This window comes from Vigna umbellata, chromosome 7 (genome assembly GCF_029865625.1).
Source record: "Vigna umbellata cultivar VRB3 chromosome 7, Vumbellata_1.0, whole genome shotgun sequence".
NCBI lineage: Eukaryota > Viridiplantae > Streptophyta > Magnoliopsida > Fabales > Fabaceae > Vigna > Vigna umbellata.
The window spans coordinates 17,879,873-17,893,409 of record NC_142171.1 but is presented as its reverse complement, the minus strand read 5'-3'; the positions used below and the strand labels follow the sequence as shown (position 1 = coordinate 17,893,409).

Here is a 13,537-nt window from a genome sequence, read left to right as displayed (position 1 = left end):
AAAATTTATGATTTAATTTTAATCATCTTTTCCTGTCTACATATATAAATTCTAACTGTTTCTAACCACTTCAACACAGGACAAGAAAAACAGAGTTTCCAATTATATAAAGCTCTGTATCTCCGATAACTGTAGAATTTATTTGTTGCAACCTTCGATTTTAAAATTTATTTTACGAAATAGTATAAATTCCTTCTTTTTTCCCTTCTGTTTCTTCCTTTTGTTGATACGTTTAACACCTTTTTCATATAATTTTCTCTGCTTCTTTTATGTAAGACACTATTAATTATTTGGCGAAGTTCATTTCATAATTCAACTCCAGCCTTTGCAATTTCCGTCAATCACAAAATTATATATTTTTTTATTTAGTGTTTAAAAGTGTGTTAATATCATTTTGATAATCATTAATATATTAAATGTATTGTAACATCCAAAAAATACAATGTAAAACCATATACGAGTGTAATCACATATTAACAATACTACAGATCAGTTCAACATTAAGCCAGATATAATTATGGCCTTACTTAACAACAAGGAATTAAAAACCACTAGACCGAACGGTGTACAAAATAACTTATATTGAACGGTCTTACAAAAAGGTAAGCTAGCAATAGACCGAACGTCACTAAGGTTCGGCCTTCACTTCCGTCGCGTCTTCCAATACTTCTTCCAGCAGCTCTTCTCCTTCTGCTCACATCCACACGGATGATCATTGCAACAGGACAACGACAGGAAGCACAACACAGATAAAAATGATAAACAGGGTAAGCTTATGTAATTTAATTTATTGAATAACAACGTACAACATTCATAATTAAACCAACAACACCCAATTTATTATTCATACATCAAGGCATACAAATAACGACCACTTGACTATGACTGTCCGGACTGTATGAATCCTGTGTAGCTACGACGTTCGTGCACCCGGGTGATGTAGTAACTGGGATACCTTCAACAGCTTCCACCCGAGGTTGATCCGTTCCGTCCAAGTTAACCTTATGGACTAGGACCTCCGGTCATTCCTACACATGACTTACTCCTCTCTAAATGAGAACTAGTAATCATGGAATATCAGGATGAACGCCTGCTAAGCTTTGCCCACGTTCATACTTTACCAATCAGTAACCACTTCCTGAGATATTCCTCCCTGGAATACTCGTTCATAATCACATTATTTCATTCACATCACATTTCAAACTCCATTAAAATCAATCATTAATACATTCGACTGAAATACGATCACATTCTCTCATCATCTCATAAATTCGACTCGAATAATACTTCTTAGAAACTAACATGACTGAGCGTTACTTATTAACTTAAATAAACAGACCACTAAGAGTTCAAAACGGACGTCACGAAGCCTAGGCCGAGTACTAAGACTCTAGGCCAAACACCTTTTAAAGACCAACATTGTTTGACATACAATACTAATACTGATGAGAAACTATGAGTAACGAACGCTATCGAGTTTGAATAAAAACTCTTATTCTAAAAACGGTAATAATATATTATAGAAAACAAGACTCAACGCTTGGTTTAAGACCGAGCCCTACAGAAACCGAACACTATTGAACGAGCATTGGTCCAAGACCAAGTGCTTATCAGGAACGAACGCTACTGAGACTGAACGTTTGGTCCAAGATCGATCACTAATAAACTTACATAAAACGAATGAATCTATATATATACAATTGAGCCACCACTTATTCTGAATGAAAAAGAATGATAACGTCCACGACTTTAAGTAGTATATAATACATTAACTAAACTGCTTAGGAAACCTAAAGAAGAACTACACTTAGGCCGAACACTCATTCATACATTTCTAATATTATAACACGATCGTTATTACCGAAATTCCTAGTATAAGAAGAACATAATATAAACGGACGCTCGACCAGATTACCACCTTTACTCAGAATACTACAGTTGACGATCAATCCCTATCTCAACTCAATTCACCACATGCATCATTCATCCATCCACACGTCCAAACAAGCACTACACACCTACTCATACTCATCAAATAATCAAACAACAAATCATGCAAACATACCAACGTTCAAACAAGAATTTAATCAAGTTATATAAGATTCCCTTACCTCTATACGTAACCGAACGCTCAACGATGCAGAATAGAACTCCCCACTACCAAAGTCTTAACGTTCGACAGTCACGTTTTAGGAGTACGACTCAAAATCATAAACCGATCGGTTTAAACGAAAGCTCTTGTCGCCGGGAGTGTTCCAACGGTGCCTGAGAGGTGATCGGAAGAAGAAAATGAGAGATTTTCTTAGAGAGAAGGAGGAGATTTTAGAGAAAAGGAGGAGAAAAATGGTTTCAGCAGTTAGGAGAAGAAGAAAGACATGCAGAGAAGTGGCACGACATTTGAAATTTGGCATTAAATACTGCCATCACCCAAACCGAACGGCGACTCTCCTGCAACCACCTGTTGTTTTCCACTAACTGAAACCCTCAGTCACTTCCTGCCACATGGATCCCACTGCTTGGAGTTTTGAGTGTGTTTTAATGGGTCTGACATATATCAATTTATAACAAATTATTTCTTTAATCAAATTATAAAACTACCATGAAATAATTCTTAATATATCTAAAACATAATTGATATAAAAAAAATCTAATCATTCATAATTCATAACATTAGTAAACATAAAAGTAAATTATATAGTTAAATACTTTAACTTTTGAGATTAAATCAACATGTGACTGCGTGAAATAAATTACAGCAATGTTGTGACAGAGTTTTGTAATAATTATTTAAAAATCAGATATAAAATTATTTGTATTTAATCTTCACTTAAGATTAAATTAAGATAATAGTTTATTGGATATCCATGTCAGCAGGAAAGTTTGCCAGCTTCTTTGTGGTTGGAACTTGGAATCATTGCAAAGCTGACGAATTGTTTATAGTTTCGCAGCAAAAGCAAACTTTTTCTCATCTTCTTCACTACCAATTCTGCTTCCGATTTTGGGTATACTCCAGAGAACGACAGTGATGCTGCAGTGCATATTTCTCCTCTCAGATGCCGGGTAAGATAAATCAAACTTCATAATCTTCATTTTATTTTAAATCTGCTCTACTTGCTCCAAATTCAGTTAAATTTTATTGCAATTTGAATTTGATTCCATGTGAAGAGAGGTAGTACTAGAGAAACAGCTTTCGGGGCACTGCGTCGATCGCTCCATATGTGCCTGGTTCTGGGAACAAGCCGTTTCATTTGGCGACTCCTTCAAGGTTTTTTTTTTCTTCTTTCAGATTTTTGAACTTCATTGACCTTATTTATTTGCGCTCTTCATTCAACTATTTTACTTTTAGCAACAACCAGTGATCACCTCTCATTCGCATTACATTTTCCAAGTTTTTCGCGATGGAATCACTTTTTTGGGGTGCACGCAAATTGAAATGCCACCCTTGATGGCCATTGAGGTATGTTTTTTGCTACTCAGAATATGAAGCCGAATGAATGCTACTCTGTTTATTTAATGATTTTTCCCTTAACTATGTCAGTTTTAGTTCCTTTGTAGGGCCGCTGATGTTCTCAATGATTATTTTGGGGCCTTAAACGAAGACATAATTAAAGACAACTTTGTCATTGTGTACGAGGTACTTGTCTTGAGTACTAATGTCTACTGACAACTTTATCAACTGGTCTCTGTTGATTAGATGCAAACTGACCAGTTTACTTTGCGTTATTCTTTTAGTTGTTGGATGAGATGATAGACAATGGATTCCCCTTAACTACAGAACCTAGTATCCTGCGAGAGATTATTAATCCCCCAAATGTGGTTAACAAAGCTTTGAGTATTGTGACTGGTAGCAATTCAAATGTGAGTGATACCCTTTCGAGGGCTACTGCATCTTGTATTCCCTGGAGAACAGCAGAGCCAAAGTACTCCAACAATGAAGTATATGTTGACCTTGTTGAAGAAATGGATGCGATTATTAACAGGTCTATTATACACATTCTTCTTTATCACTTCTTAATATTACACTTTGATATTGATAATATTAACGGTGTTTTTACTTTTTGGATATTGCGGTCGAATGCCACAATGTTTTTGTAATGGGACATCTACCTTACAATATTTGTGAATGGGATATTACTAACTATTCGAAGTCAGAACTTGGAGGAACCTTTTTTGTAAAAAATATTGCAGATCATGTTCAGACCGCTCTTTTGTAGTTTTTATCTTTTGGAGAATTTCATTATTTCTTAGCAGTCACAGCTAAAGTGCTTTATTCATTCAGGGATGGAGGTTTGTTGAAATGTGAGATCTATGGTGAAGTTCAAGTAAATTCCCGTATCTCAGGTTTTCCTGATTTGACCCTTTCTTTTACAAATCCTTCCGTCCTAGATGATGTCAGGTTCCATCCGTGTGTTCGTTTTCGGCCTTGGGAGTCTCATCAAATTCTTTCGTTTGTGCCTCCTGATGGACAATTTAAGCTTATGAGTTACAGGTGCAAAATCCCCTCGTGTGTTGCCTGGATCAAAATTTGAAACTAGCATGTGTGAGCTTTGTTTCTCTTGGCGGTGTTTATCAAGAACCAAAATCTTTTTGGAAAAAAGTTGTAATGGATACAGTTGTGATTCTGAATGTTAAATTATCCCAATTTGTGTTCTTTCAATAATTCAAGCACTTCACTTTTCAGGGTAAGAAAGTTGAAGAGCACCCCAATATATGTAAAGCCGCAGTTAATATCTGATGGTGGGACATGCCGTCTTAGTGTATTGGTTGGAATAAGAAATGATCCTGGAAAGACAATCGACTCGGTTACTGTTCAGTTTCAGCTCCCTCCTTTCATCTTGTCAGCTGATCTGACTTCAAATCATGGAACAGTGAACATCCTTGCTAAAAAGGTACTTAAAATTTCGCTAGCATCATGTTTCTAATGAATAGTGAGTAGTGAGCATCAGTGTTTCATATTGACAATTAATTATCCACTGTGAAACTTGAGAATAATTAAAATCATTAAAGACAAGCTTCTGGGTCCATTTTTGTAACATCATTATAGATAGTATATACATAATATAAAAGGTTTTCATACTGTTATCCAATTACAAATCCATTGCTAAGTGATTGCAATGATTTTTACAATAACTAGTTTAAAAACGATGATTTCAGACTGACTGACACTGTAAACTTTTATCCTATCATTACTCTTGCTTTATTCTTTCTTTATATCATACCAGACATGCATATGGTCCATTGGTCGGATTCCAAAAGATAAAGCCCCTTCCATGTCTGGATTATTGGTGATTGAAACTGGCTTGGAGCGCCTTCATGTCTGCCCCTCATTTCAAGTGGGTTTTAGGATTATGGGTGTCGCCCTCTCTGGTCTGCAAATAGATAAACTGGATCTGAAGAATGCACCATACCAATTTTACAAAGGTTTTAGAGCTCTTACTCGGGCAGGTCAATTTGATGTAAGATCATAATTTATGATCTACCATAAGTCATTTGTATAGTGTGGATATGAAATTATTGTCTGTATAACATTAGGTGGTTTTTTTTGTAATTTGTTGGAATTTTGTAACTCACGTTTGGTTGAAAGAGTCAAATAAGTTAAATAAAAATATATCCCTATCCTATTTTAGGAAGATTTTATGCATTATTTAATTAATTAGGTTTAGTAAATATTTTTCAAAGTTGGTTACAAATCTTGTAATTTAAATATTTACTGTTTATGTTCAATAAAAGATATCAGTTCCCCTTTCATTTTTTTGCCTCTTATATTTTAAAACCCAACAATTGATATCAGAGTAAAAAGGATCTCACAGGATCTGTGATATAACCCACAAACACCTACAACCACAAAATAGCCACCACACATAAGATGGAATCTCAAACATCCTGCACCTGAATTTGATGGACAAAACTATCAAATGTGGGTTGTCAAAATGGAAGCATATACAGATGCTAACCATGGAAAGCATATCAAATGTGGGCTGTCAAAATGGAAATTGTAATAATTACTAATTATATACAAATTAACATTTCTATTATTACATTTAAATAAAAATGGTAATAATTACTAATTATATACAAATTAACATTTTTATTATTACATTTAAATGGAAATTGTAATAATTACTAATTATATACAAATTAACAAACATAGCACACAGAACAAAAAAAACTCTTTGTTTTAACACTAAAACCTTCTGGTAATCAATTACCATACCAGAGCTTATGTCTATTACAGGTGAAGTCGTGCCTCCTCTACATGAGTTCAAACTTCTGTAATCGATTACAAGGCCGGATAATCGATTACCAGACCTAAAATCGTTTCAGGGGTACACGACTTCACTTCTGACTCGTGTCAGGGTGGAGCACGACTTCTTCATTTGAAGTCGTCTGGACCCCACAACTTGCCTAAATGTGTAATTTTTAAAATTTTTGCCTATATCTATAAAATGTTTTTCAAATTTGCCTATTTACGTAAAAAAATCCAACTTTTAAATATAAGCTCCATTCTATTTATTCTTGTGATGTATACTATATCTGCCAGTTCTTACTATATGCATTAGATGGTACTTCACTTTTTACTTACACAACCTTTCGAATTGAAAGAAATTCACAGGCAATCAAAAGAAAAATGTGGTTTACTTCCTTGAAGCTCCTGTTTCGGATAGCAAGAAGCCTGCAGAAGATGGCCAACTAGTCATACTTGTCGCTGGGGACAAGGTATTAATTGTTGATAAATGTTCTTTGCATGCTTCTCTGTTGTGCCTTTAACTATGCGAGGGCATTGAAATATTCATATGCCTCTTCTCTCCACCATATGACATGTTTGCCTGACTGGATGTTTTCAGAGTATAGGATGCATAAGATATATCAGCAACCAGTTAATGCCCTCAAAACCTTTTAATGAATGTCATTGATGATCAGTGTTCTCCTGGAGTATTCTGTTGATTTCCCAAAACAATAAAATGATGTATATTTGAGTAATTTAAGCAATATTTAGTGTTGTAAAATGCAATCTGATGACAACAATGTGAAGATAATATCTATAAATTATGGAAACATCTATTGATTATTGTTATCCAAACAGCAGTCAACTTTCCACAGAGAACTTGAAAATATCATGACAGAGTCCTACCAGTCAATTTTAAAATGTATAGGCAAAGACGATTGTTGTGAACCAACTATTCCATAAATTTAAGTTGCAAAGGAAGTTATCAGGAAGCAATTTTAAAAGGTATTATTGTAAAGGATTTGCTACCGTACCATGAATTAGGATTGATTGGTCATGCTTGTTGTATTCGCGTTGATGTCCATAATTCTAGCATAGTTCAAAGCTGTATAAATAGTATTTCTTGTTATACTGTGCTCTCATTCAGATTCTTTGTTGTGAACTGCTCCATACTGAGTAAAACACGAGAATTGTTGATTCTTTTGACTTGCAGGCATTGTATGATGAAGCACTTCCAGCATTTGACATACTGGGGAAGAAGTCTTTCTTTTTGGGTGACATTGTAGAATCTAATTGAAATGAATGAACCATTTAAAATTTTGACATCGTTGCAACAATATGCCTTAATATGTGAAAACGAGTTTAGTTCAACTCATTTATGATTAGATAAACAACACGAAAGCATTAACCATAGAAAATGTAATTTTCCCTTAATTGCACCGGTGGTACCCATCATTTATATTTCATACAGTGATGTCAAAATGGGTTGTAACCCGCGAGCCAATCCGACTCACCACGGGTTTGAGCCGGATTGAGTTTGAAAGAAATGTAATTTTTTTTTTATGCAGGTTAGTTTTCAACCCGACTCACTTAGAACCCGGCTCATCGGGCTGAACCCGTGGTGAGTCGGATTGAACCCGTGGTGAGCCGGGTTGGCTCACCAACCCACCTAATTTAATTTAATGATTTATTATTTTGTGTTTCAATATTATTAGTTAGCATTTTTTTTTATTATATTGTAGATAGTGATAAAGAAGATGTTTTAAGAGAGAAAAATATTATAGATTTATTTATTCAAAACTCTAATATTATAAATGGACAAGTGATACAAAAATTTTTAATATTAAAAACTTATTTGTTCTTGTGTACATGTTTTTGGATTACGCTTGGATTGTATAATATTTCTTTATTTATTTTGAATTATCTGAGTTTAATATCATTTTAGAGTTACGTCTATTTATATTTGAATTTAAAAAAATTGTAACTTTTTTATTTTAAAAAAAATTATAATTAAATGAACTAGTGAACCAACTCGTTTAATCCACCAACCCGTACCCGTAGTGAGTCGAGTCGGATTCGAATTTTTTCAGCTCGATAATAAATAAGCCGGATTGGGTTGACTCACTAAATGATCAATCCGTGGTGGGTCGAGCCGAGTCTAACCGGGTTACTGACACCTCTTTTCATATCGGTATAAAGTAACATCATGTATATATACTTGACATATATGAACTTAAAAAACACTTGACAAACCATACAACTTCAAATTATTTTAGAGAGAAGTAAGAAAATTTAACGTAAATACGACCAACATGCAAATTGTGTTTCTTTGTAAAACAAGATGGAACACTTTTTTTGTCTTAACTAGTGTGATTTTAAGTTTAATAACTTTTTCATAGAAACTTCATAACTTACTAGAGTTTAATTTATAAGTGTTCTCAAATTATATTAAACTTTAACGTTAAAATTAAAAATAATTTGATAAAATATATTAAAAATAATTTTTAGATTGAATAACCTAATATTAAAAATAATATTTATAATTTATAAAATAATCTATAAACCATAGATAAAACATAATGATTTTAAGTGAAAATACAATTTTAAAAATAAACTACTGAATTAAAAAGTAGAAATAACATAAAATTTTACCTTATTCATATTTAATATATTACATAGGTTTCTTTATATTCTAGTTAATGAAGTATATTATAAATATTAATTCTTAATCTTCAAATTTATATATCATTATATCTTTAGAGATAAAGTATCTGTTTATAATGTTCCAATATAACTAAAAGATAGAAACAAAAATCAAATTTTAAACCGTAAGTAAAATATAACTATTTTTAATGAAAATCCAATTTTAGAATACATTGTTTTTTTAAATACGTTATCCAGTGCAATAATACTTAATAATAAAATTATCTTATTTGTATTAAATAATGAATAAATATATCAAATTAAATTAAGCATTCAAAGAATAAAATTAACTTAATTTAAATTTTGTTTACTTCAATTACTTTAATAATTAATAATTCTCTGTTTTACAAGAATAAGACGACAAAGAACATTTAAAAAAATCTCAGATTTAAAATTTGAACATTATTTTCAAAAACCAAATATATTCCTAAAATTTGAAATTATTTGAGTAAATACTTATTAATTATAAATATATATTTTATTTTAAACTTTGATAGTTATACTTAAGGCAGAAATGCTTTAAGATCAATTATTATATTATTTTCATAGATCCGACCGCGCTATGAATATATTACTTTTTGTTATCAACAAGTTGAAATTAAAATTAAAATAAAATAAACATAAAATTAAAGAAGAACAAATTAAAATTAAAATAAAATAAAATTATTATATTATTTTCATAGATCGGACCGCGCTATGAATATATTACTTTTTGTTATCAACAAGTTCAAATTAAAATAAAAATAAAATAAACATAAAATTAAAGAAGAACAAATATAGCTATCAACCGAATTCGAATTTAAATAAAATAAACATACAAAAAAAATAAGTTGATTTCAAGTTGAAAAATTGACTACAATTAAAAGATAAGAGCGTAATCTTTACAACGAAATTTCATCTGATATTAAAACTACATCTCCTTAGTAATTAAGGGAATAACTAAATAATTAACAAAATAACAGTGATTAACAAAATAATTAAACATCTCAAAATTTAGTAATTTTTTTTCTTAAAATTTGCCTTAGTAATTTTGCTGTTCGTTGTAACATAAATTTTGAGGCCGACAAGGAAATGTAAACGGCTGATTATACTACTAAGGAAAATACCATCGATAATCCATTAAAATTAAATGTTAAGACAAAAATAAATATAACTCCACTCCAAAAGTATCCCAAAATTGTGATCCAGATGCAAGTTAAACACCTCCTATTAATGCAGCAATTAGACTGCACCCATGATAAAGTTTCACTCATCATCATCTTCATCAACATCAGCAGCAGAGTTCAGAGCCTGCAAGCGTGCAACCAACTTGGCCTTTCTCTCTTCATAAGTGAGCTTCTTCAGGTTGTACCTACGCAAAGATGGAAATACTTTCAGAAACATTCTCCAAACCAGACATTACAAATGTCAAACAATATAATGAGCACAAACTAGATTAAAAACATGTGCAAATCCAAAAAATTGATAGACTATACATAGTTCATTATTTGTGGAACGTATAAGCATTCTCAAAAATTATCAGAGCGATTTAATTTACCTCTTGTGCTCCTTTGGTGGCTCTTTCTCAGATTTCTTGACAGTAGGATCTGCACGGATGGCAGCATGGACATTCTTGTAGAGCTCCTCCATACCATCAGGCTCTATTCCACGCTTAATATACTCACTGAAGTGTGTCTGGTATTTTTCTGGCTCATCTTCGATCAGGCTCTGCAAAAAAAATAAAATGGTTTGCCTAGCTTATCCTTTGAAAAGTCACAATAAAGCTCCAAAACATTCTACCAGCACGATGCTAAATAAAATCTGTCCATACCTTCATATAAGAAGCAACATGTCCACCAAAGACATATTTGCGATGAACATCAGCATCAAGCTCCTTTTTATCCTTATCAAATCCAGCAAACCTTTTGTCACTGTGAGGAATATCCAAACCACCATCCAGAGCTCCCTGTAAACGATTACAAATACTCCATTAATAACTAATAAATCAGAAACAAACCAAGTAGCATTGCGTATAGATCACCTTAAGGGCACCAAAGACACGATTTCCCGTTGTAGTCCTGATAAGACCAACATCAAGGAGAGCACGGAATGGTCTCCTGGTATCAGCGGGTTCAACAGAATAATCCTCTCCACTGGCCTAAAAAGTGAAAAAAGTTAACTAAATAAGATGTAAAAACAAATACAAACACAGATCATAGAAAACTCCTATACCTCAACATTTCCTTCATAATCCTCGTCCATTTCAAGCTTTTTAAGTACTCGACGGGCCAATAAGAGCCCAGTGCAATAAGCTGTTCACAGACCCAAAAGAGTGAGATATAAGCACAAAACAATAAGTGGGTTGGGGAGATAAACTATAGCAGAAAATACCTGCAGCATAATTTGTAAGGCCTACTTCAAGACCATAGCGTGGCAGCTCATGTGAATATGCTGCAGCGAGGACAATATCGCCAGCAATGCTAGCAGATGTTATTTGGGCGATGATGTCTTTGTTGGTCTAATAAGAAGGTCAAGGTTTGTACACAGACACATAACAGGACATATACCGGTAAAATAACTTCACTTATTCACATAATCTAAGTATGTCTCAACATAAAAATCGGACGATCAATGAATTCTAAACAAGTAAAACCAACTAGTCATAACATAAAAAAAAATTATAAGCAGGATACAAATCGAACCACAAAGCGATATTTTGGAGTGTTGTACTTGTTCTTATCCTGGTTAATCAATCGAATCCTGGCTCGGTAATCGGTTTTACCCTCTGCGATAATTAAAATTACAATTATAAAAAAAACGTATGGAAGAAACAATTTAAACATTAAACACAAAGAAACAAAACAAACAACACACCTCTTCTTCTTTTAAACTTCACTTGATATCTCTTGAAGTAGGCCCTTGATTTCTGAGCCTTAACAAACGCCTTTCACATACACACAAGTTTCGATACAAATTATGTCAGAGACCCGTTATATATTATCAAAAGCTTTGTTTAAAACAGACCCGTTATATAATTATCAAAAGCATAAAAACTCCGAAAAAAAAAATAAGAAAACAATGGAACAAGATGCAAAACCCCATCGTAATTGAAAACTTCAAAGAGACGACGTAAACACATTAATTGGATTGGACACTTTTGTAAGCAAGATGCGGTTAGCGGAACTCAGTTCTACGACCTACCCTTTTGAAGTCTTTTTTCTGGGACTATAAACCTTTGGAATTGATGCCAAGACTAGATTCGAAACTAGGGATAGTTCTTGTTCAGGAAAATATTACTATAACTACCCAAAACCCTTACTATAACAAACAATAAAAGTATAAGACAAACTAAAACATGTATAACTGAAGTTCAAATTAGGGCATCTGATGAGATGAAAGAAGAAGGATCCAATACGCACCATTGCTGTGAAGCTCGGTCTCTTCCCCCGACTGTGACTGATGGAAGAGTGAAAGCAAATTAGGGTTTGCCAATATTTTTTGCTTATAAAGACGTTGAGTTTTGGGTAGACTGGTTTGTTGTGGGCTTAGGGTTTTGTAGGCCCAAATGGGGTTATTTTTTTGGACTAACCTGCTGTTTGAAATCCTGCACCATATTTTCTACATATACCCTCATCTCACTAAAAAAACTGAAATATCTCATGTGGATTTTAACTTCATTGTTTCAAAAACAACACACGAGGAATTACTTTTTGCACTCATGTTTTCTTTTTAGCAAATTAGAAAGTGGTAAAAGATGTCACCTAAGCATTTTCTATGGGTAGATATGACTAAGGATGTACTTCCTAATGTAGAGAATCCTTCACGTACTTTTAGATTATAATTATTGTTAATGTGAGAAGTTTATAATCAAATCGTATTCTTATTTATTAAATTGACAAATAAAATTATTGGTGAAAGACATATTAATTACTGAAATATTGTTTTACTATTTGACTTAATATATATTTTTTTATTGAGGTTTATAAAATGAAGGTTATTAAAATGAAATAATTTTAGTAAATTTATATTTTAGTGTAATTCATTTAAATTTACATTGCATTAATATTTTAATGAGTAATTTGATTTAAATCATATTTTTAAAATTAATGTTGTATTTACTTGTATATTTACAAAGATTATTTTTAAATAATTTTATTTAAAATTTAAAATAGAATAAGATATAAAAATATTTGTCTGTGTCCATGGTATTTACATGTATAAAAATACTGCAATATTTCTTAATAAATACCCAATGGATAATGTGACTGATACCGAAACAATTTTTTTAGACGACAAATAATAGGTGGACATTACATATATCCGATCCATTGTCATTTATAAGTGAGACTCAAAAATTTAAAATGTTAACAATTTTAGATTATTTATATAATCAAATATGTTAGTGTCGTTATTTTATTAACTAAAAATATGAGAGTGATTTAATTAATATAAAATTGTATAATTTAAGAAGATATATGTCTAATTGTATAGATACCATAAATAATATTTTTAAATTTAATAAGGAATAAAATTAAAAATATTAAAAATTATGAATGTAAATAAAAGTTATATAAAATAATTATAGTTCTCATATGTAAAGAAATGATATTATTTCTATTTTTTTTCTTT

At 32.0% G+C, this 13,537-nt stretch overlaps 2 protein-coding genes across 4 annotated transcripts; one reads left to right on the top strand and one right to left on the bottom strand.

Annotated features, from left to right (window-relative positions):
• The first annotated feature begins 2,910 nt into the window (after positions 1-2,910).
• On the top strand, positions 2,911-5,738 carry LOC124826340 (AP-3 complex subunit mu-like). 2 transcript variants are annotated; one of them, XM_088094617.1, is made up of 8 exons: positions 2,911-3,060; positions 3,166-3,265; positions 3,347-3,457; positions 3,545-3,634; positions 3,733-3,980; positions 4,280-4,489; positions 4,682-4,889; positions 5,223-5,738. In XM_088094617.1, the coding sequence occupies exons 1-8, from the start codon at positions 3,026-3,028 to the stop codon at positions 5,466-5,468; spliced, it is 1,248 nt and encodes a 415-aa protein (XP_087950743.1). In that variant the 5' UTR covers positions 2,911-3,025; the 3' UTR covers positions 5,469-5,738. The 2 variants fall into 2 exon arrangements, with proteins under 2 accessions (XP_087950743.1, XP_087950744.1); XM_088094618.1 differs by having other exon boundaries at positions 3,390-3,457; positions 5,223-5,736.
• Positions 5,739-9,997: 4,259 nt separating this feature from the next.
• On the bottom strand, positions 9,998-12,453 carry LOC124826341 (large ribosomal subunit protein uL18). 2 transcript variants are annotated; one of them, XM_047299153.2, is made up of 9 exons: positions 12,328-12,453; positions 11,783-11,852; positions 11,602-11,693; positions 11,300-11,426; positions 11,141-11,220; positions 10,950-11,066; positions 10,740-10,874; positions 10,467-10,636; positions 9,998-10,280 (listed from the first exon to the last, which is right to left on the bottom strand). In XM_047299153.2, the coding sequence occupies exons 1-9, from the start codon at positions 12,328-12,330 to the stop codon at positions 10,175-10,177; spliced, it is 900 nt and encodes a 299-aa protein (XP_047155109.1). In that variant the 5' UTR covers positions 12,331-12,453; the 3' UTR covers positions 9,998-10,174. The 2 variants fall into 2 exon arrangements, with proteins under 2 accessions (XP_047155109.1, XP_087950903.1); XM_088094777.1 differs by lacking the exons at positions 11,602-11,693; positions 11,783-11,852; positions 12,328-12,453.
• Between the last annotated feature and the right edge of the window lie 1,084 nt (positions 12,454-13,537).